This window comes from Somniosus microcephalus, chromosome 1, assembly GCF_052327205.1.
Source record: "Somniosus microcephalus isolate GS21.2 chromosome 1, FLI_Smic_1.0, whole genome shotgun sequence".
Taxonomy (NCBI): domain Eukaryota; kingdom Metazoa; phylum Chordata; class Chondrichthyes; order Squaliformes; family Somniosidae; genus Somniosus; species Somniosus microcephalus.
This window is the reverse complement of record NC_140987.1, coordinates 409,728,932-409,752,156: the sequence shown is the minus strand read 5'-3', so window position 1 is coordinate 409,752,156 and position 23,225 is coordinate 409,728,932. Positions and strand designations below refer to the sequence as shown.

Here is a 23,225-nt window from a genome sequence, read left to right as displayed (position 1 = left end):
TCCAGGAAATAAGAGGAGACAATTGGCAAGAAAACAAATTATGATTTACAGCATCCTTCAAAGCCTTTTCTGAACATAAGCTGTTTATCTACTTTTAGCAATACCCTCAAAACAATCTAAACCCCAAAGAATTAAAGTTTTTTTTTGGTTGTGTTTTATATAAATACAACATGGAAGTGACAATACATACTGAGGCGCCACTCTGCGCTGTCATCACTAGCATTTTCATAGATATTTTCTTTGGATGTTCATCCTGCTTCATCTCTTTAATTTGCCTGTATACGGAACAAACAGTCACGATTAGTATCTCTCCACATAAACTGCTAAGAACAAGTTGACATCTGTGAACAATCTGTTTTGATCTTGTACAATCACAGAAGGACTGAAACAATGTGTTCCACAGGTAAATAACATTTTTTTTAATTAAAAAATTCTTTCTTCCAACTTTCTTCCCTCTCTTCCTCTAGACTCCCTCAAAAGGGGTACAGTTTCATTGGTGTTGGACATTCTCCAGTACCTTAACCAAGTAGCCATTCTTCATGTGTCAGCCAGCAGGCCATTTGACTCTGTCAATAGGCAAAGCTCCATCCTCTGATTACCAGATGTTCACATGAACTTTCCAGTACAAGTCCCTGGAATACAATAAGGAACAGGAACTCTGACTGATATTTCTTCTCCCTAGCCCTAGTCTAGTGCCAAATGTGCTTCAGCTGATATCATTGCAGATCAGGGATCAAACCTGGGACCTTCCTGGCCTACGGAATGATGGAACTTTAAAAATAGACTAAATACAAAGAGTGAAGAGAATTCTCATTACATTATTCACAGCTCATTTTTAAATTTTTGAACTTGATTTTCTGTTAATTCATAATGTTATAATGCAACATTTACCAATGTGGTACTGACAGTATTTGAGCACAAATTTATTATTTTATAAACAGAATCACAAGTGGCACAATAATATGTCACATTGATGTTATTAAAAGTATTTGTGGGGCATGATCGCTCTGGACTGAATTCTTGGCAAGTTATGACACTATACGTAGGCTATAACAGTGACCACACTTCAAAAGTAATTAATTGCCTGTGATGTGCTTTGGGAAATCCTGCAAGGTGTAAATGAATTTATTTTTTTAATGTAGCAGTGTGGGTTATTTAAGGGGTATGTGTCCCACTTTGTTGCAGTAATGCATGGCTGGCCCTTCATGTTCATCTCACCCAACCTAATGGATAGGCTGCGCTGAGAAATCTGGAGTATTTATTTAAAGGTGTAGACTCAACATTTCTCCCATGTTGTAAGTTTTTGGCCACTATGGTGACTGCAGTCAGCACTCTACCAGCACTGGACTTTTGCAGAGAAGGAGCATTAAGAGCAGAGAAGAGGTGCTGATGGTGTCAGGTGGAATGTGTGGTGTACTATCCACCACACCAGGTCTTTCATACCAGGCACAAATAACTGGTAATGGCAGTAGCAATGTGCCTAAGGAAGGTGATGTTTAGCAGGGAGGCAGTAACAGAGCTGTGCAATCTCTGTTGGGAAGAGCGCCGCACAATACGAAACATCTGTATGGCATGGCCATAGACTGTCAGCATGGCCCTCAAGTTCTAGGTGCAGGGCTCCTTTTAGGCTAACACTGAGGACAACTTCAGGGACAGGCAGTTTTCTGCCCACAGATATATCAAGGGGATCAAAGATACATCTTTTAACAGAACAACTTCATTACCTTTGCCACTGAACAACAGAAGTGATGTAAAAGGATAACATAATTTTACAGAATTGCTGGCTTTCCCAGAGGTTGCACCAATTTTGCCAATCCGGCCTCTCTACACAATGACCCAAAAGGGAATTTCTCATCTCAGTGCGGGCATGGTATGCAACCATCAGTACAGAACCATGCGGGCAATGCCTGCTTCCCCGGAAGCTCCCATTATATGTTCATTTTAAAGCAATCATCTGTGCCACCTTATTTCAAGGGAAATGAAGAGGGAGACCCAGACTTCCTCATGCAGCCATAGCTCATGACCTATGCAGCAGAAAGAAGCAGAGTGCAGGTGTAACAAAGTTCACACTACAACCAGAATTGTTATCAAACGTATCTTAATGTCTGACACTCCCAGCATCTCGAGGACTGGAGTGGCAAAGCCGTGGCAGAGTAAAATCATGTGCCTGTGGAGCTCCTGATCAGACCCTGGAGCACATCATTAAGCACTTCCCTCAGAGGAAATTCACAGGCAGCCTGCAAGATATCCACGCTGTTACACTTTGGCCTGGATATCGGACTTAGATATTGACATCTGATTTGCTTTGCTACTACCATATGAAAGAAGAAGAAGAGTGCAAGTGCCAATAATTAATTAACAGCAGTATCAGCAATACAGACTGGTCTACCAGTCACCAATTCCAGATGCCTTCCAAGCAATGCCAAAGCTACACTATTTATTAAAGGGGGAAACCACATCTGTCAAATTAGTGCCCAAACCACCTTGACCTTCCCTTTCAGCTCTTCAAGTGCCATCTATTGCCATCTTATGCTCAGCTCCTGATATTTTGTAACCAATAATAATCTTTAAATCAATGCGAAGCATTTGTTTGTTCCACATGTAATGGGTGAATGTTACCAGCTAGCGTTGGCACAGTGGCGCCTGTGCTTTATTTCCGATGTGTGATACATAATCCACCGCTCCTTCCAGGTCATTCCTTTGTGGATGTAGTAAGTCTGTTGGCAGGCAACAGATGTCCACTGACAATCTGATGGGAATCTAGTAGCCCTAGACCTCAGCAGGAGGTATAGCGTATAGACTGAAAACAGCAATATTAGGAACAATTTCCCCCCACCCCTTCACCCCCCACAGTACTTTTAGATTACTACTGAATAGCACACCAACAGAAATTTTTAAGCTTTGTACCTTTCCAGAAAGTGTGGAAGTGTGGAAATTGAATAAGGGCAGCTTTGGATCAGGTTGTGATGGCCTTTGCAATTGAATAGCCAGTTGATACTCACTGTCTAGACTCGCTCATGAAGAATGTCCCCATGGCGAGGTAGCAGAGAGTGGCCGACACCAATGGAACTGTACCCCACTTCAAGAAAGAAATCAAAACAGTTAATGTCCATTTTAAGGTGTTTTTGTCAGAATCACACCACAGAGACACCACTCTGCACCACATAAAACAGCACATGTACCATTACATAGGATTACATAGGATATATGGCACAGAAACAGGCCATTCAGCCCAACTAGTCCATGCCGGTTATGCTCGATTATGGCTTAAATAAGAATTGAACTTCTTACCATTGCAGTGCTGAAAGCCATTTTTCCTTCGCTTCTGAAGAACTGAAAGATATTTAGGAAAGATTGGATCAGTTTTTGACATGTTGCATTAAAGTCTCTCCATTGCACCCTCCCAGGAAAATTGCAAAAAGAAACAAAAAGATGCAAAATGATCTTTCACCTAAAGGTGATCACGCAGTTAGTTGTGGGCCATCCGATGACAAAGGAATTTTCTGGAGTTGTTTTCCTCTCACACACTTCATCGATGCAGAAGGCTGTCCACATCTCACACACCCTGACCTGGTTCTTCAGCTTTAAGTTTGTTGATGACCTGTGAGGTAGTAAGGAAGAGAATGGAAAACTCAATCAGATTTCGTGCAGATGATGGGTATCCAGTGAACTCTGCTGGTAAGTTTATGTGTGAATGTCGGGTGAGGGTTGGGCTTGGCTTTGATGCTTCCACAGTTGAATAGCTGGGTGGTACTCATTGACTAGGCTCACACATGCAGAATTGACACTAGGCTGGGGTAGTGGAGGGCTGCCAGCTCCCATGTAACTGTAGCTCAGCAAAGACTCAGTGCGTTGGAAAATAAAGAAATAATGGTGGTGTCAAATTGGAGATGTTCACTTACCCAATTTCCAGGACAGCTATGTATGTACTCTACCTCTATGCTGTTTGGTAGTCTTTAACCATAGAGGCTACCCTCCTCCAAGCATAAGAACATAAGAAATAGGAGCAGGAGTAGGCCATTCGGCCCCTCGAGCCTGCTCCGCCATTCAATAAGATCATGGCTGATCTGAACTTAGCCTCAACTCCACTTTTCTGCCTGTTCCACATAACCCTTGACTCCCCTGTAGTTCAAAAATCTGTCTATCTCAGCCTTGAATATATTCAATGACTCAGCCTCCACAGCTCTCTGGGGAAGAGAATTTCAAAGATTCACGACCCTCTGAGAGAAGAAATTCCTCCTCGTCTCCATCTTAAATGGGCGACCCCTTATTCTGAAACTATTCCCCCTAGTTCTAGATACCCCCACGAGGGGAAACATCCTCTCAGCATCTAACCTGTCAAGCCCCCCTCAGAATCTTATATGCTTCAATAAGATCACCTCTCATTCTTCTAAACTCCAATGAGTGTAGGCCCAACCTGCTCAACCTTTCCTCATAAGACAACCCCTTCATCCCAGGAATCAACCTAGTAAACCTTTTCTGAACTGCCTCCAATGCAAGTACATCCCTCCTTAAATAAGGAGACCAAAACTGTACGCAGTACTCAAGGTGTGGTCTCACCAAAGCCCTGTACAGTTGTAGCAAGACTTCCCTCCAACATAAGGTCAGAAATGGGGATATTCGCTGATGACTGCGCAGTGTTCAGTGCCACTCACAACTCCTCAGATAATGAAGCAGTCCATGCCTGCATGCAGCAAGACCTGGACGATGTTCAGGCTTGGGCTGATAAGTGGCAGGTAACATTCGCACCACAGAAGTGCCAGGCAATGACTATCTCCAACAAGCGAGAATCTAAACACTGCCTCTTGACATTCGATGGCATTACCATCACCGAATCCCCCACCATCAACATCCTGGGGGTCATCATTGACCAGAAACTTAACTGGACCAGCCACATAAATACTGTGACTACAAGAGCAGGTCGGAGGCTGGGTATTCTGTGGCAAGTGTCTCATCTCCTGACTCCCCAAAGCCTTTCCACCATCTAAAAGGCACAAGTCAGGAGTGTGATGGAATACTCTCCACTTGCCCATGGAAATTCACAAAAGTGCAGCAACACAACTAAAAACATTCATTAATCATCAACATTGGTGCACACTTAAAACTAATACCTAATTACCAATACCACTCACCAGCACTAGTCCCTTGGGTTGTGTTTAAACTGCTTTGTAAGGATCAACCTCTACCATATATAATGAACAATATATACTGTATACTGGAATTGCTTTTTCAATCAACCAGATATCTGGACACATACTGGAGTCCATCGTAATGCTTAACAGTCTCCAAACTATCACTAGAGAAAAAGTACTAGGCAAACTAATGAGACTAAAGGTGGACAAGTCCCCTGCAGAGATAGTGGATGCATTGATTGTAATCTACCAAAATTCCCTGGATTCTGGAGAGGTCCCAGCAAATGTAATGCCCCTATTCAAGAAAGGAGGGAGACAGAAAGCAGGAAACTATAGACCAGTTAGCCTAACATCTGTCATTGGGAAAATGCTGGAATCCATTATTAAGGAAGTATGGCATGGCAGATGCAATATAACGTGGATAAATGTGAGGTTATCCACTTTGGTGGCAAAAACAGGAAGGCAGATTATTATCTGAATGACAATAGATTGGGAGAAGGGGAAGTGCAACGAGACCTGGGTGTCCTTGTGCACCAGTCGCTGAAGGTAAGCATGCAGGTGCAGCAGGCGGTTAAGAAGGCAAATGGTATGTTGGCCTTCGTAGCGAGAGGGTTTGAGTACAGGAACAAGGATGTCTTGCTGCAGTTGTACAGGGCCTTGGTGAGACCACATCTTGAGTATTGTGTGCAGTTTTGGTCGCCTTATCTGAGGAAGGATGTTCTTGCCATGGAAGGAGTTCAGCGAAGATTCACCAGGCTGATACCTGGGATGGCAGGAATGACGTATGAGGAGAGATTGGGTCGATTGGGCTTATACTCGCTAGAGTTTAGAAGAATGAGAGGGGATCTCATTGAAACTTATAAAATTCTGACAGGACTGGACAGACTAGATGCAGGAAGGATGTTCCCAATGGTCGGGGAGTCCAGAACCAGAGGTCACAGTCTAAGGATAAGGGGTAAGCCATTTAGGACAGAAATGAGGAGGAATTTCTTCACCCAGAGAGTGGTGAACCTGTGGAATTCTCTACCACAGAAGGCAGTAGAGGCCAATTCATTAAATATATTCAAGAAGGAGTTGGATATATTTCTTAAGGCTAAAGGGATCAAGGGGTATGGGGAGAAAGCAGGGACCGGGTACTGAATTTGGATGATCAGTCATGATCGCATTGAATGGCGGAGCAGGCTCGAGGGGCCGAATGGCCTACTCCTGCTCCTATCTTCTATGTTTCTATGTTTCTAGTAGCAGAACATTTAGAAAATCATAATACAATCAAGCAGAGTCAGCATGGTTTTATGAAAGGGAAATCATGTTTAACAAATTTGATAGAGTTCTTTGAGGATGTAACGAGTAGGATGGATAAAGGCGAACCAGTAGATGTGGTATATTTGGATTTCCAGATGGCATTCGATAAGGTGCCACATAAAAGGTTACTGCACAAGATAACGGGATCCCCGATGGAATCCCCGTACTTTAAAGAAGACACCTTCTCCAACATTGAGAGGGAGATTATCCATTTCCAGGCCCAGGGGAACGTGTTGATCTGTGGTGACCTCAATTCAAGAACTGGCGAAGAACCAGACTTCACCAATAATCAGGGAAACAATTACATATTCGGGAATAACCACTTCGATATCCCTTCCCTTCCATACAGGCATAACTGCGACAAACAGACAAATACCAACGGAAAACAGCTCCTGCAGCTCTGTCGAAGCCTGGGTCTGTACATTGTCAATGGTAGGTTCATGGGAGACCTCCTAGGAAGATCGACCTATTGCTCACCTCTTGGCTGTAGCACCGTAGACTATATGATTACGGATTTGGACCCATCCTCTTTCAGAGCATTCACAGTCAAACCACAAACAACACTGTCAGACCACAGTCAAATTACTATGGCCTAGAAATTCAGTGGGCCTTGCGCCCACTTAGCGCCTAAAGAGGTCTTTTGCGCCGGCGGGGTGGTAGCGCTGAAATTGAGTGCAGCGGTATTGACGGCGGTAGCCGTTAGCGCTGCGCCGGGACCGATGACGTCATCGGTGTGCGCGGTGGCCCGTAACGCCCCGAAACCGCGCCGATCCCATATTTATTTGCGCCCGCCTCCTCCGAAGCGGGCGCAAACAGCGAACAGAAAACGGGGCCGTCCTGCTGCCATAGTGGGGCGCTTTAAAGCTGAAGGTGCGGCCGGCCGCTTTTTCGGCGGCCGCCTGCCCGCACCTCCTTCCCCGGCCTCCTCCACCCCGCCCCCCGCGGCATTGCCGGCTGGTTTCCGTGGAGCCCGGCACTTCTCCGTTGTGCCGGGCTCTTTTGCCGGCACTCGCGATCGGGGCTCCGGCCGTTGCAGGCACCTCCCCCTTAAGAGAAGGGGGAGGCCTGCAGTACCGCAGCCTGCCGCACCACACTGGGTGGCGCTGCGGCAACTAGCGCGCCGATATTCAGTTGCAGCGCCCCAAACGGAGGTGGGCACACCCTGGTATAGCGCCCGCTTCCGAATTGGGGCGCAGAAGACGAATATACGGCGTGCGCTAATGCCTCCCCGCCCAGCGCTAACTTTTGGGCGCGAGCGAGCTGCCCGCGCCCAAGTGAATTTCTAGGCCTATGTATCTGAAAAAGACAGAAACAACCAACACAGAAACACAACCCAGTAAGCTGTACAACACCAAAAAATCGTACAGATGGGCCAAAAACAGCACGGAAAAATACCAGAAAGCAATTAGCAATGAATCAACTCAAGCTCTATTGGACACCTTTCTGGATAGCATATACACTCACAATAAAGAAGGCGTAAACCGGGCAGTGGATAACCTAAACAATATTTTTGATAATTTGGCAACAAGGTCAAACTTGAAAGCTCGCAAGAACAAACCCAAAACAAAAAACTATGAAAAATGGTTTGACCCAGATTGCCATAACATGAGGAAAAAACTTAGAAAAATATCAAACCAAAAACACAGACAGCCGGAAAACGAGGAATTACGCCTTACTTATTGTCAGACACTAACACAATACAGAAACACACAAAGAATCAAAAAAGAGCAGTATATTAAGAATACACTCAGTTCCATTGAGGAATCCATTGATTCCAATTGTTTCTGGGACAACTGGAATACATTACACAAAAAACAACACGACGAATTGGCCATTCAAAATGGAGACACATGGGAAAACCACTATGAAAAATTATACCAGAAAAACACACTAAGACCAGAGCAACACCAAATATGCAAAAAACTGGAAAAGCTCGAAATGGCCATAAAAGATAGCCAAAACCCGCTAGACTCCATAATAACAGAAAAAGAACTAGTTGAAAAACTCAAGGACCTGCGACCAGGAAAAGCTTGCGGTGCAGACGGCATACTAAGCGAGATGATTAAACACACAGACGATAAAATGAAACAGGCTATCCTAAAACTCTTCAACTTGGTTCTGAGTGTCGGTTACTTCCCTGATATCTGGAACAAAGGACTCATAATGCCCATATACAAAAGTGGGGACAAAGTCGACCCAAATAACTATCGAGGCATCTGTGTAAACAGTAACCTGGGGAAGGTATTCTGTAGTATCATAAACAAAAGACTTATAAACTTCCTTGAGGAGCACAATGTCTTGAGTAAAAGCCAAATTGGATTCCTGCCAAACTATAGAACATCAGATCATATCTTCACCCTACAGACCCTAATTGACAAACACGTTCATCAAAACAAAAGCAAAATCTACGCATGCTTTATAGATTTCCAGAAGGCTTTCGATTCCATCTGGCACGACGGTTTATTCCTGAAACTTATCGAAAGCGGGGTAGGGGGAAAAACATATGATGTAATTAAATCAATGTATACAAACAACAAATGTGCAGTTAAAATTGGAGACAAACAAACAAAATACTTCCCACAGGGGCGGGGGGTGACGCAGGGCTCGCCAATCTCACCGACACTCTTTAATATTTACATAAATGAACTGGCAAAACTTCTTGAACAATCTACAGCACCCAGCCTCACCCTATATGAATCCAAAGTTAAATTCCTCCTCTATGCAGATGACCTGGTTCTGCTGTCACCAACTAAGGAGGGTCTACAGCAGAACCTGGATCTGCTGGAGTCGTTCTGCCAGACCTGGGCCCTGACAATAAATCCCCAAAAAACCAAAGTCCTTGTGTTCCAGCAAAGATCCAGACATCAGGGACCCAAAATAAATTTCACACTAGGAACAACCAAAATTGAACAAACCACTAACTACACATACTTGGGCTTAAAAATCAGTTCTACAGGAAATTTTCATCTGGCTGTGAATGAACTGAAAGAGAAAGCAAGAAGGGCTTTCTATGCCATTAAAAAATCAATCCAAATAGAAATCCCAATTAGCATTTGGCTCAAAATTTTCAAATCAGTAATTGAACCAATTGCACTCTGTGGCAGTGAGGTGTGGGGACTGCTAACACAACAAGAATTTGCAAAATGGGACAAACACCCAATTGAGATCCTACATGCAGAATTCTCCGGACTCAAAGGAAAACCGTAAACAATGCATGCAGGGCAGAACTAGGCCAATATCCATTAATAATCACTATCCAAAAAAGAGCCACCAAATTTTGGAAACACCTAGAAATGAGCAACCCCCAATGCTATCATTACGAAGCCCTGAAATGCCAAGAGAGGACCATAAAGAAGAATACCCTCAGTCAACTAGTCCTGGGACTCAGTGAAGTAACTACTAACACTAATAACAATAACCAGCCCCAGGACAGTGACAGCGTAACACAAAGAATTCGACCCAACACAATCGTCACTAAGCAAAAGGAAAAATATCTGTCATATTGGGCAGAAACAACAAAAACCCAAAGCAAACTCAATTGCTACTTGGCCCTAAACAGACAATACAACATGGCTGATTACACGACCAGGGTAAAGGATAGCAAACTGAGAAAAACCTTGACAATGTACAGACTTAGTGAACATAGCCTGGCGATCGAAAAAGGTAGACACAGGCAGACCCGGCTACCAAGAGAGGACAGGATATGCTCTCACTGCAGTCAGGGAGTGGTGGAGACAGAGATGCAATTCCTCACAGCTTGTAGAAAATATCAGGGCATAAGGGAGAATTTCTACCCAAAATTCACAAAAATATGCCCGGAATTCAGAAATTTGAATGACGACCAAAAACTCCCATACCTACTAGGGGAAGAGAGAAATTGTGTAACCTTAGCGGCACACTATGTTACAGCTTGCCATAAACAGAGGGACAACCACTAAATATAAGAAAAGAGTATATACAAATTATATGAATGTATATTTATACACTCAGGGTTATATCTGTTTATACACTGTATGGATAGATCTGTATTTTTGTGTACAACCATGAATGTTTTTCGACACTTTGGCAACATAAGATGTACCTTGTCATGCCAATAAAGCGATTTGAATTGAATTGAAAAGAAATAGTGGATTGGCTAACTAACAGAAAACAGAGTCGGGATAAATGGGTCATTTTCAGGTTGGCAAACTGTAACTAGTGGGATGCCACAGGGATCAGTGCTGGAGCCTCAACTATTTACAATCTATATTAATGACTTGGAGGAAGGGACCGAGCGTACTGTAGCCAAATTTTATGATGATACAAAGATAGGTGGGAAAACAAGTTGTGAGGAGGACACAAAGGATCTGCAAAGGGATATAGATAGGTTAAGTGAGTGGGCAAAAATTTGGCAGATGGAGTATAATGTGGGAAAATGTGAGGTTATCCACTTTGGTAGGAAGAATAAAAAAGCAAATTATTATTTAAATGGAGAGAGACTACAAAATGCTGCAGTACAGAGGGATCTGAGGGTCCTTGTACATGATACACAAAAAGTTAGCATGCAGGTACAGCAATTAATTAGGAAGGCAAATGGAATACTGGCCTTTATTGCAAGGGGGGTGGAGTATAAAAGTAGGGAAGTCCTGCTACAACAATACAGGGCGTTGGTGAGGCCATACGTGGAGTACTGTGTACAGTTTTGGTTTCCGTATTTAAGGAGGGATATACTTGCATTGGAGGCAGTTCAGAGAAGGTATACTAGGTTGATTTCTGGGATGAAGGGGTTGTCGTATGAAGAAAGGTTGAACAGGTTGGGCCTATACTCATTGGAGTTTAGAAGAATGAGAGGTGATCTTATTGAAACATATAGGGGGAGAAATTCGGTATCATCCCGTTTGGGGCGTAAGTATCGGCCGGGTGCGAGATTTTGCGCCTGGCGCAAATTATCGCCACCTACTGGTAAATTGGCCTCCTTCGCCCCAGGAGGTGCTTGGAGTGCTAAAACAGGCGCTGCACGACTGTCTTAAGGTGCTAAGCCGGAGGCGCGAGGCGCTACCTCCGAGGGCGGGCGCAGCGCAGGTGCAGCCAGTTAGCGATTGGACACAGACACGCTGGCGCCGGTCAGCTCTTAAAGGGGAGGGTCGATCTTGAATTGCAGCTACACCCTGCGCTTCAGAGCCCTGAATCTCGGCCTGGACAGACCTGTTGCCACATCCTTAAGCCAAGGATCATGGAGAGGGCCAGGGAGCGAGCGCAGCGGTTCAGCGAGGGGGCCTTGGAGGTTCTGGTTGGCGCGGTGATGCGCAGGCGATCTCTCCTGTTTCCGGACAGTGGCAGGAGGCCGCTGCCCACCGACTGCCGCAAAGCTTGGAGGGAGGTGGCTCACAGAGTGACCTCCAGCAGCATGGTGCCTAGGACCCCTGTGCAATGCAGGAAGAAGTTCAACGACCTCACTCGGGTCGTCAGGGTGAGTGCCCTTTTCAGAACCCTCTTCATCCCTGCATGTCTACCTCACTTTATGGCCAAAGGGTCCTGAAAGCCCCAATGCCCAGCCCTCATCCAACACCTATGGCCCTTTCAGGAAACTCACACGCACATTCAGCACTTTACACACTGTAAGGGCTATTCGACCATGGGAGGCATTGCAGCCAAGATCAGGGCTGCACATTGTAAGGGCTATTCGACCATGGGAGGCATTGCAGCCAAGATCAGGGCTGCACACTGTACTCAGAGCCCGTCCTTTCTCTTGCAGGGCAAGCTGGCGCATAACAGGAGGCAGCAGCAACGGACCGGGGGAGGCCGGCCTCACCTTCAAGCCCTGACCGATCTGGAGCAGCGAGTCCAGCGGATTATGGCAGGCCGGATGATTGGACCCGTTGCCACTGGAGATGCCGACCCCGTTATGGACAGCAATGGTAAGGTCATCACCTTTTTGACCTCTCTCCTTCCAATTGTTCCTCACACCAGCATTCTTTGCCACTTTCGAGCCAAATCAGTACATTGCAGCACTCATGCCTCCCTTGCTGCCACCCTGTCCTCACGCTAAAGCCACTCTTGTACCTCCTTGCTTTCAGATGCTGATTCATCAGCTGAGGAGGCGGACCCTCAAGCTGCCACTGTGAGTGATTCTGAAGGTGACGAGGAGGAGGAAGCCGGACCATCAATGCCACCCTCAGCCGAGGCAGCCCATGGCCATAATGGGGACGCGTCTTCCCTGGAGGGGAGCAGGGGGGAATGGTCTGAGGAGGGTGAAGTTCCGGGGCCCAGCGGGCTGCAGCAACATGAGGGGGGTAGGGAAGCTCGGCAGCCTTCTCCCCGGAGGGAGAGTCTGGCCTCGAGTCCTGCTACAGTGAGCGCAGAAGAAGTGCGGCTCCTCGCTGAAATGAGCGCCCAGGCGGAGCGCAGGCACACTGAGTTCATGGCTGCAGTGGCAAGGATGCCTGAATCCATTGAGTCACTGGCAAGGAGTGTCCAGGACTTCGGCGCAGCACAGGCAAGGAGTCTCCAGGTCTTCGGCGCAGCACAGGCAAGGAGTCTCCAGGTCTTCGGCGCAGCACAGGCAAGGAGTCTCCAGGACTTTGGCGCAGCACAGACGGCTGCCACGCAATTACTTAGTGCTGCAATGCAGTCAGTGGCTGGTCTCATGCAGACGCAGACTGAGGCCACACGAGCACTGACTGCTGCCACCCTCGCTGGATCGGGCAGGATTCGACGGGGCCCTCATCGCGCCGCAGCAGGCCAGCAATCTGTGCTTCAGCAGATTGCTCCGCATGCTGCAGTGCTGCCCCGTGGGTGTGCCAGTTTGTCGGCCGAACAGGGAGCTGCTGTCCTCTCTCACGATAACAGCATTCCTGCTGCCAGCACTGTCACTTCTCCACTGCAGCTGCCACCACCTGTAGGACAGACTGGTGCCACCCATGCAGAGTTGGAGCAGTCAGCAGCCAGGCCCTCCAGGCCCAGAGCTGGTCCAGGCCGTCCCTCAAGGGCATCTGCAGTCTCAGTTTCTGACACTCAGCAGCCTTCCCCCAGCCTTGCTGCAGCCACTGGGGTCCCATTGCGGAGGAGCTGCAGGGTGGGAAGGGGACAATCTCGCAAGCGAAGCAGATCACCCTCAAAGGGCAAAAAGTAGGAGGTGTGGCAAAATGTTGTTAATTGTTTAATTGAAGGCCGAGGATTGTGGTCATATTTTTGTTACTGTTTTGGTCATTGTCTCCAGGTTGTGAGAGCCAGTTATGTGACTGACTGTTTTTTGGGAGGTTTCTCTGTATTACTTTGTCATGCGGGAAGGGCACGGAGTTTGTTAAATAAAGAAGTGTCTTTATTCAGAATGTGCATGTTTGCTCTTTGAACTATTTGTTGCCTTGACCGGCTTAGGGGTTGCAGCATGGTGTTCTTTGAATGGCAGAAGCCATTCCCTCAGAGGGGGCCTAGAAGCGACTTGCTATAAGCCGCTGACGGACGGCCCTTGCACTTTGTGCCTCCCTCCCATCTTGGTGCTGCTGCTCCTCCTCCTCCTCCTCCTTCTCCTCCTCTGCTGGTGCTCCAATGTCTGGTGGCAGTGGCTGAGTCCTGAGGATTGCCAGGTTATGCAGCATGCAGCACACAACAACGAAATGGGAGACTCACTCAGGTGAGTACTGAAGGGCTCCTCCAGAATGGTCCAGACAGCGGAACCGTTGCTTGAGCACGCCGATTGTGTGCTCAACGATGTTCCTGGTAGCTTGATGGCTCTCATTGTATCATTCTTGAGCAGGGGTGCTGGGCGAACGGAGCGGGGTCATCAGCCAGGTGCACATAGGATAGCCCTTGTCCCCAAGAAGCCAGCCTCCTGGGTGAGCTGGGGCCTCGAAAAGATCTGCCACAGAAGTCTGGCGCAGGATGAAGGCATTGTGGCTGCTGCCTGGAAAGCGGGCATTGACAGCGACTATCAGCTGTCTGTGGTCACACACCAACTGGACGTTCAACGAATGGAACCCCTTTCGGTTGCGGTAATCCTCGGCATTCTTTTGCGGCGCCCGCAAAGCCACATGCGTGCAGTCAATGGTGCCCTGGACCATGGGGAAGCCCGCTATTCTTGCAAAGCCCATTGCACGCACTTGCTGCTTGTCCGGGGTCATGGGGAAGGAGATGTACTGACGTCTCCTTTTAAAGAGGGCATTCGTGACTTGAAGGATGCAGCAATGCACCGCGAACTGGGAGATATTGGCAATGTCCCCAGTAGCGGATTGAAAGGAGCCAGTGGCATAGAAGTTGAGAGCCACTGTTACCTTCACTGCCACCGACAGAGACGTCCTGCTCCTCAGTTGATGCTGCAGATCTGGCTGAAGCAGGTGGCAGAGCTCAGTGACCACCTCCCTTCTGAATCGCAGCCTCCGAAAACACTGCTCCTCAGACATATTGAGGTATGAGAACTGTTGGCGGAAAACCCTGGGAGCGTAAGGTCTCGTGTGCCAACGCCTGTTGGCCCTCCTCCGTCTGGCCATGATTGGCACTCTCTCTCTCTGCGTCTCTGTGCCCTCTCAATGTAATGGAGAAGCCCAACGTTCCCCCCCATTGCAGCCCCCATAGTATTTGGCCACTCAAGGTTATGCCGGTGAAAAAGCAAAGCAACTACAAAGTTCTGGTCAGAAGCCAAAAGTACCTCAGCGAGCGCTGACTCAATGCAGAAAGCTCTCTCCCTTTGTCTCTCTGCAAATCTCTCTCTCTCTCTCAGAAGGAGTGGTCCAAAAATGGCTACCACAAAGAAGCCAGGAAGAGCCCCCTTTAAATAGCGCCCCCCCCCCCAGCCCCACAGCGACTGGGAACCGTTCCAGTCAACCAGTCGTTGGGAGCGACAGGCGGAAAGGAGGGGGTCGCCACTGAATTTCCGGTCCGGGGCGCCCCAAGGGCATTGCACTCTGAAATGGCGTCAGGATCTGCGTGCGCAGCTGAGCGGGCGTTGCGGTTTAGCGCCACCACTAAATGTCCGCTCAATTTCGCGAGAGGCACAGGTCTCGTCGCGCCCGGGCACTAGTTGGCTCGCGCCCCACTTATCGCCCTCTTAAGGCGCTAACGGGTGGTGCAACCAACTGAATTTCTCCTCCAAAAGATTCTAAGGGGGCTTGACAGGTTAGAAGCTGAGAGGATGTTTCCCCTCTTGAGGGAATCTAGATCTAGGGGGCATAGTTTCAGAATAAGGGGTCGCCCATTTAAAACAGAGATGAGGAGGAATTTCTTCTCTCAGAGGGTCGTGAATCTTTGGAATTCTCTACCCTAGAGAGCTGTGGAGGCTGGGTCATTGAATATATTTAAGGTGGAGATAGACAGATTTTTGAACTATAGGGGTGTTAAGGGTTATGGGGAGCGGGAAGGAAAATGTAGTTGAGGCCAAGATCAGATCAGCCATGATCTTATTGAATAGCGGAGCAGGCTCGAGGGGCCAAATGGCCTACTCCTGCTCCTATTTCTTATGTTCTTATGTTCTTAAACCAAACTACTGAAAATCCACATAAGGAGGGTTCCCATTTGTCTGATACACAATGCACAATTTCTCCCTGTAGGAATATACTCCACTTACCTAAACCTAAATCTTAGGCACTGGTTGTCAAGAACCAAGGCTTAAGGAGACCCAAGTGTGCGTATACTCACCAGCAATGTATGAACAAGTGACTCTGTCTTGTAATAGAGGAACAATGACAATAGGTAAGAGAATCGCACAGTTTGCCACATGGTGAAAAGTTCAACATAACTGAGTCTGACTTTAAGTGTGGCAAAATGTATCATTTGGGATGTTGTTAATTAGTGTATGAAATTCTTACTTTGATTTTGTGATCACCAAGACATCACTAAAGAGGAAGAGGTGGCGCTCCTGTGTCTGCAGTCCTGTTGTGAGCTGGACTCGTTCATCCATGATAAAGGTTGTAGTGGGGCTGCTGAAGGCCCGAACGAGTGATTTGCTGTCAGGAGACGTAGGGGAAATCAGTCCATCTCTGTGCAGAAAAACAAGTTGTCAAAAAACTCGTCTAAATGGTAGAAAAGCAAATTAAATTCATTATAAACATTTGCTCTTAAGGATTTTTGGCCCTTTTCAAGTGGTACATCAAGAAAGTGTAATATACCATTTTATATTATGGCCTACATCAGTGTTCCCCACACTTCTTCTTCATTCATATGGTAGTAGCAAAAACAAATTAAATATCAATATCTAAGTCAGATATCCAGGCCAAAGCTCCTGGTATAACAGTGTGGATATCTTGTAGGCTGCCTGCGAATTCCCTCTGAGGGCAGTGTTTCCCTTGTAAAATGCCTTGGGATGTTTTGTTACATGCAAGGCACATTAAAAATGTAAATTGCTGCAATCCCACCCATTGTCTTACTTGAGGGCGACCCTCAGGAATGCTGCACTACAGAGTGATTGCTTGTACCTGTGGTTTCCCATGTGATGAGCACCCAATTTTAATCATGGTGCTGTAGACGGTGACCAAGTAGAGTAGAGGCCCACAGAGGAGAGGGAAAAAAATTATAGGATTATTCCATGAAATAGATTCAATGGGCTGGATTTTCATTGAGGAGGCGGGCAGGAGGCGGGACTACAACTTTTGGGGTTGTAGTCCTGCCTCCATCGAGTTCTAGCCAACCCACGCGATTTAGACTTGATTGACCTTGTTGAGCCTGCCCAGTGGGCTTAGCAGACCAATTAAGGGCCACCCGGCAACAGGTGACGTCACAGATTGACATTTCATCTGTCAAGACCTTTTGACAGATGAAATATCAGCGTTTCACAGCTGTTTGAAGCTGTCAAACACTGACAATCTGTACTCCAGATTAATTCCTTCCTCTCAGGATGATTTAGAGATCTCCCCAGAACTGAAAGCAGAGGCTGCAGATTTTGACAGCTGGCGGCCATTCTGCATTCTGTGCCGGTGAGATGAGGGACTCCCGAGACCTGAAGGAAGGAAGGCTGTAAAGGTAAGTAAAGGTTAGTAGAACTTCTTTAAACACTTTACATAGACCAAACACACTTACCTCTGCACTCAAGCACCCACCACTCACCTGAACACCGGACATCTCGACCCCTCCAAACCCTTCATCCCGACGGCCCACCTCGCTAACTTGGCGTGGTTTGGAGCCGTCGGGAATCCCACATTTCAACAATGAAAATAGGGATTAGGCTAAAAACTGCCTGTTAACTACCTGTTAACAGGCAGTTAATTGGCACTAATCCCCTTCCCGCCTCGGGGAAGCGGGTCCCAGTGCGGGGCGGGTACCCACCTCCTTTGAAATTGGCACGGGTTGGGGGCGGGATGGGGTCGGGACCCCCGATTTCGGGATTTTAAACCCCCACATGCCTCCAATCCCGCCTCCACGGCCCAATGAAAATCCTGCTCAATGAATCGATACCAAGTAATCACACTCACCTGTGTGTGAAATTAAAAATGTAGCACTGGTGTGTTAGTGGGGGCTCTTCTAAAATTAGGATTAAGAACAGATTCCTAAAGAAGATAGTTGATTCAGATTCAACTGAGACCTTTAAAAGGGAGCTGGATTGATATTTGTGGAGAAGGGTAACGGAAGGTTACAGAGATATTAATAACACTGCTTGATTTTATTTCAAGGGAAGTAGGGGAAGGAAATTAGTGTTCCTTAAAATAGAGCATCAACAGGTGTTGGTAGTGGAGAAGGGGGGGAGGGGGAGTTGAATTTTGTGATAGAACAATTATACATGGATTCCGAAAGGAGCAGGCTTGAGCTAAATTACCTTTTTCACTCCAGGATTTCACAAATTCTTAAAACGGTGGAATGCTGAAGTAGGAGCTTTAACTTTGCATCTAACCAGTGCTATTCATGCTTGATAATCTGGGATTATCTATGGAAAATGCTCCATTCCTCCAACATTGAAATCCTTCACTTTAAAATGCATTTCTCCTCAACAATTTTATTTCACAGATTGAAACTGCCACTGGGTTAACATAAAATGCGGCACCCATTCATCAAAGCTGTTCTGAAATCTCTCTTAAAAAAATATCTATTGGGCTGAGTGACAGGGGAAATAAATGTCTCTCTGGTTCTGTATGTGGCACATCAGCCAGATCAACAGTTTCAGAATGTAGCACTTGCACTGTCACATTTACTGCTAACCCACCAACAAGGTCATATCCTATGGACATTTCCCTCACACAAGTATTTTCAATTTTCCAACTGTCATCAACTTTAAACTTCCAAAGTCTGCATAAGTTCATGGAATTCACCCATTTCAACCATCACAGGAATCTGACCGATACACTTGGTAGGGATGATTGTCATCTCCAGTGTAAGTTAAGCAGGCGGTGGGTGGGGACGTGTACTGCACATGACTGAAGGAAGTGGTGTTGGGCCTGTGCCCTATAGGCAGCTCACTGACTTGAATGGCAAGAAATCTGGCAGGCTGGCTACTGCACAAAGGCACCCCTCAGCACCTTAAATGGGAGATGGTTTTTACAGTTGTGGGTAGTGGGCAACGAGACTGTGCAACAGCAAGCAAGGTGACTTTGACCAGGACCTTGAGGTTTTTTCACACATTGGTGGAGGTGCTGATTGACCAATTGAGCAACAGGAAAGAGCTCTTCTTCCTCTTTGATGGGCAACAGGTACCAAGACAAATTGGTCAACAGGCAGGAGGAGAGGTGGCAAAGCATGTCAATGGCATCCCTAGGACCTGGAGAAAAAAAATTAATGATCTGACCAGGACTGCCAAAGTAAGATTCACCTTCACCTCTCTCATACTCTCTGCTTATCCCTGCATGCCCATCATTTAGCTTTCGCACTATCAATCCTTCCCTTCGCTACTTCCCATGGCTCTCTTCAATTTAGCATGCAACACTTCACTGTGCATCTCCTTTCTGCTGGCACTCACAGGCCCAAAACCTGATATTGCCCTCACAACTATTTCTCCCTCTTGGCCATATTTGCTGCTTCTTCCTGTCATCAAGCAGACGATTCTAAACAGCTTCATACATCTTGAAAACCCTTAAGCTGGGCACGTGTTAATTACTTCCAGAACAGAAAAAATAAGTGTGATAACAGAAGTCCTTAAGAGTTCAAAATGTTCTACAGCAATTATGAGCAGTTTGAAATAGCCTAAGTAACAAAATATAGGCCAGAATTTTCCATACCTGGGCAGGTCAGGTGCGAGCGGACGCCGTGGTGGGTCGCGACCCCATTATTCATTTCATCTCGCTCCTGAGATCGACTTTCCCTTAAAGGCGCCTATTAAGGCAGCCCTGCGCGTTACCCAGCCCTAGCATATGGTGCGGGTCTGATGACGTCATGGTCACATTGCATTTGAAGGATCATCTAGGATTGTGCAGGTAGTGCACTGCGCCATTGGAGTGTTGGAAAGACTAGCAAACATGACTGCACAGAGGCAGAGGGCTGCACCCAGGTTCTCAGATGACTCCCTCCATATGCTTGTGGAGGGAGTGAGAGCACGCAGGGAGGTCTTCTTCCCTTCTGATGGGCCCAGCAGACCAAAGGAGCCTAGCTCCAAATAGCAGAAGAGGTCATCAGCAGGGATGTGGTCTGGAGGACCTGGGTGCAGTGTCAGAAATGTTTCAATGATCTCATTAGGTCATGAAAGGTGAGTGCAAAGCCACACTCACCTTCATCCTGCTATGCCTCTCATCACACCCCCATCACTCTGCCTTCCCAACACTACTCCTGCACATCATTACTCACACCAACATACCTTGCATGTCCACCCATCCCTCTCTCTCTGTCTACATTATCACATCCCCATCTGACTAACCATCCCTCACATTCATCCTCATCCTAATGCAATCATACCAATTAACAACACACAAGGAGGCCACTTGGCATTGTCACCCCACTCCATCATCGTCACCCTCTAAAGATGTAACCCATTCATTCCTTAGTCATTCCATCACTCTCACACAACCTTCTCTTCTTACCCTCCTTGCAGGAGAAGAGAGCCCACAATAAGAGGGAGAGGGAGAAAACCGGAGGTGGCCCTCCATCATTGGCCACCTTAACAGCAGCAGAGGAGGTTGTCTTAGAAGTGTCTGGAGTTGCAGAGCAGCTGGAGGTGGGAGACGGAGAGAGGGGGACATCTCAGCAACCTGGTGACAGGATGTACAGATAACTGTAGCTGTAGTAAAGACAGCTGCTTGACGATAGCTGTAGTAAAGACAGCTGCTTGACGGCAGTCGGATAAATAGGAAGCCACCTTGGCCATGCGGCAGTACTACATGAGCTGGCACTGACTCAAGACCTAATAAAGAGTACTCAACGATATCTACTCGTAAGCCTCATAATACTACTATATAAGATAACATTACATGGTACCAGGATTTATAGAACGCACGATACGGGCATACCACAACAATGGAAGGGATAAAACCACCAACTAGCCTGCAACTTGAAGGAAATCTGGACGAAAATTGGCGCGAATTCAAACAACGCTTTCTTCTCTACCTCACAGCAATCGACGCCATGACTAGCTCTGGAACACGTAAGGTAGCTTTGTTGCTAACAATGGCTGGCTCGCAGGCAATCGAGCTGTATAATACATTTACGTTCGCAGCTGAAGGTGACAAAAATGATCTGGACAAGGTGATAGATTTGTTCGATAAATACTGCACACCTAAAAAAAATGAAATGTTCGAGAGATTTGTTTTTCGCTCCCGCGGGCAGAGGCAAGGAGAATCCTTTGATGTTTTTCTGACGGACTTAAAAACAAAAACACAAACATGTAACTTTGGAGACTTGAAGGAATCAATGATACGCGATCAGGTCGTTTTCGGAATACTTGACAAGAAGGTGAGGGAGAGAATGCTTAGGGACAATGACTTAACTTTGGATGCTGCAGTAAAAATATGTCATGCTAATGAACTCTCAGCCATGCACATGCAAAAATTCGATGGGAGAACTACAGCAACGGGCGTGAGAGCGCTGGGACTCGACAAGCTACCAGTGGATGTAGTACACAGAAGGGACTCAAGAGGGTGCACAGAGTTCAGGACTATGACGCCATACGATTGCAGACGGTGCGGCAATAGACACGTGGCAAGACAGTGTCCTGCTTATGGGAAGAACTGCACAAAATGTAAAGGCAGGAATCACTTTGCTAAAATGTGCTTTTGGGAAGAGAAAACCGAAGGTAAAAAGACAGTGCATGCTATTGAGACTGAAGACACGGAATCGGAGACTTTGTATGTTGGAATGGTGCAAAATGACTTAAAACAGGGTAAAGATATGGAAAATGAAGTACATTCCGTAGGACTAAAGGCTGAAGTTTGGATAGCCCCCTTGCTGGTAAATGGCACCATTGTTCCCTTCAAGCTAGATACAGGTGCTAAGGCAAACCTCATAAGCTGGAGTGATGCACAGAATCTCAAAGTGAGACCAAAAATACTGAACAAGACAGTGGCTTTGAAGGCGTACAATGGACAAAGTATTGAAACAAAAGGAACGTGTAGGCTGAATGTTAAGGTAAAAATCGCATTCACCCATTGACGTTTGTTATAGTGCCTGAAGGACATGAGTCACTGTTGGGGGATAAGGCATGTGTGGATTTGGGCTTGGTAAAACGAGTCTATACTATTAATGAACTGAACTGTGTGCAGAGTGCCCCCCAAGACAATACAAATATAAAGCATGATGCTATAACACACAAGTACGCAGATGTATTTCAGGGTTTCGGAGCACTGCCCTTTACATACTCCATCAAACTGAGAGATGACGCACAACCTGTGATTCACGCACCCAGGAGAGTTCCGGTGGCCCTCCGTGAGAAACTGCGGAAAGAGCTAGGCCGCATGGAGGGACTAGGTGTCATAAAGAAGACTGAGGAACCGACTGGGTAAATTCCATGGTTTGCGTCAATTCAAAAAAGACTGATAAATTGCGTGTTTGCATGGATCCCAAGGACCTTAACGCTAATATAAAAAGAGAGCACTATCAAATCCCAAAGAGAGAGGAAATAGTCAGCGAAATGACAGGAGCAAAATTCTTCTCCAAGATGGATGCCTCGCATGGATTCTGGCAGCTGAAACTTGATGAAGAGAGTACTAAGCTGTGCACCTTTAACACCCCGTTTGGTCGATACTCTTACCAGTGCCTGCCCTTCGGCATTAGCTCTGCCCCAGAAATCTTCCACAGAGCAATGGAGCAAATCATCGAGGACCTGGATGGTGTGCAGGTGTACGTGGATGATCTGGTAGTATGGGGCTCCACTCAGGGAGAGCATGACACCAGACTGGAAAAAACACTTCAGAGGATACGGCAGTATGGACTCAAACTAAATAAAGACAAATGTCAGTTCAGCGTCAATGAAATCACATTCCTCAGGGACAAGATTTCTGCAGAAGGGATTCAGCCAGACAAGTCAAAGGTAAAGGCCATACATGACATGGAAAAACTGAAGGACAAGAAAGGGGTTCAGCGGGCCCTTGGCATGGTTAATTACCTAGGGAAATTCATTCCAAATCTGGCAGTGAAAACCACTCACTTGAGAAAACCCAAGAGACAGAGTTCCAATGGGGACATGAACATGAGAATGAATGGAAGGGGCTGCTACACATTCTAGCAAGTGAACCCCTACTGAAGTTCTTCTGCCCTGAAAAGAGGACAAAAGTGTCCACAGATGCCTCTAAGGATGGATTAGGGGCTGTCCTTCTACAGGAAGATGAAGGAGAATGGCGACCAGTGGCATATGCGTCACGCTCCATGACGGCTGCAGAGTGCCGGTATGCGCAAATAGCGAAGGAGTGCCTGGGCTTGGCATTTGGGTGTGAAAGATTTCATACCTACATCTATGGACTTCCCAAGGTTATC

General features: G+C 46.7%; 1 protein-coding gene across 2 annotated transcripts in view; it reads right to left on the bottom strand.

Moving 5' to 3' along the window:
* arhgap20b (Rho GTPase activating protein 20b) overlaps window positions 1–23,225 on the bottom strand; it is a 182,694-nt gene that overhangs the window by 84,016 nt on the left and 75,453 nt on the right. For both annotated transcript variants that reach the window (XM_085998845.1, XM_085998856.1), the window contains exons 3-6: window positions 16,214–16,384; window positions 3,452–3,601; window positions 3,292–3,333; window positions 191–275 (exon numbers count right to left, since the gene is read on the bottom strand). In XM_085998845.1, the coding sequence (XP_085854971.1) occupies window positions 191–275; window positions 3,292–3,333; window positions 3,452–3,601; window positions 16,214–16,384 (448 nt within the window). The remainder of the gene's footprint in view (window positions 1–190; window positions 276–3,291; window positions 3,334–3,451; window positions 3,602–16,213; window positions 16,385–23,225) is intronic.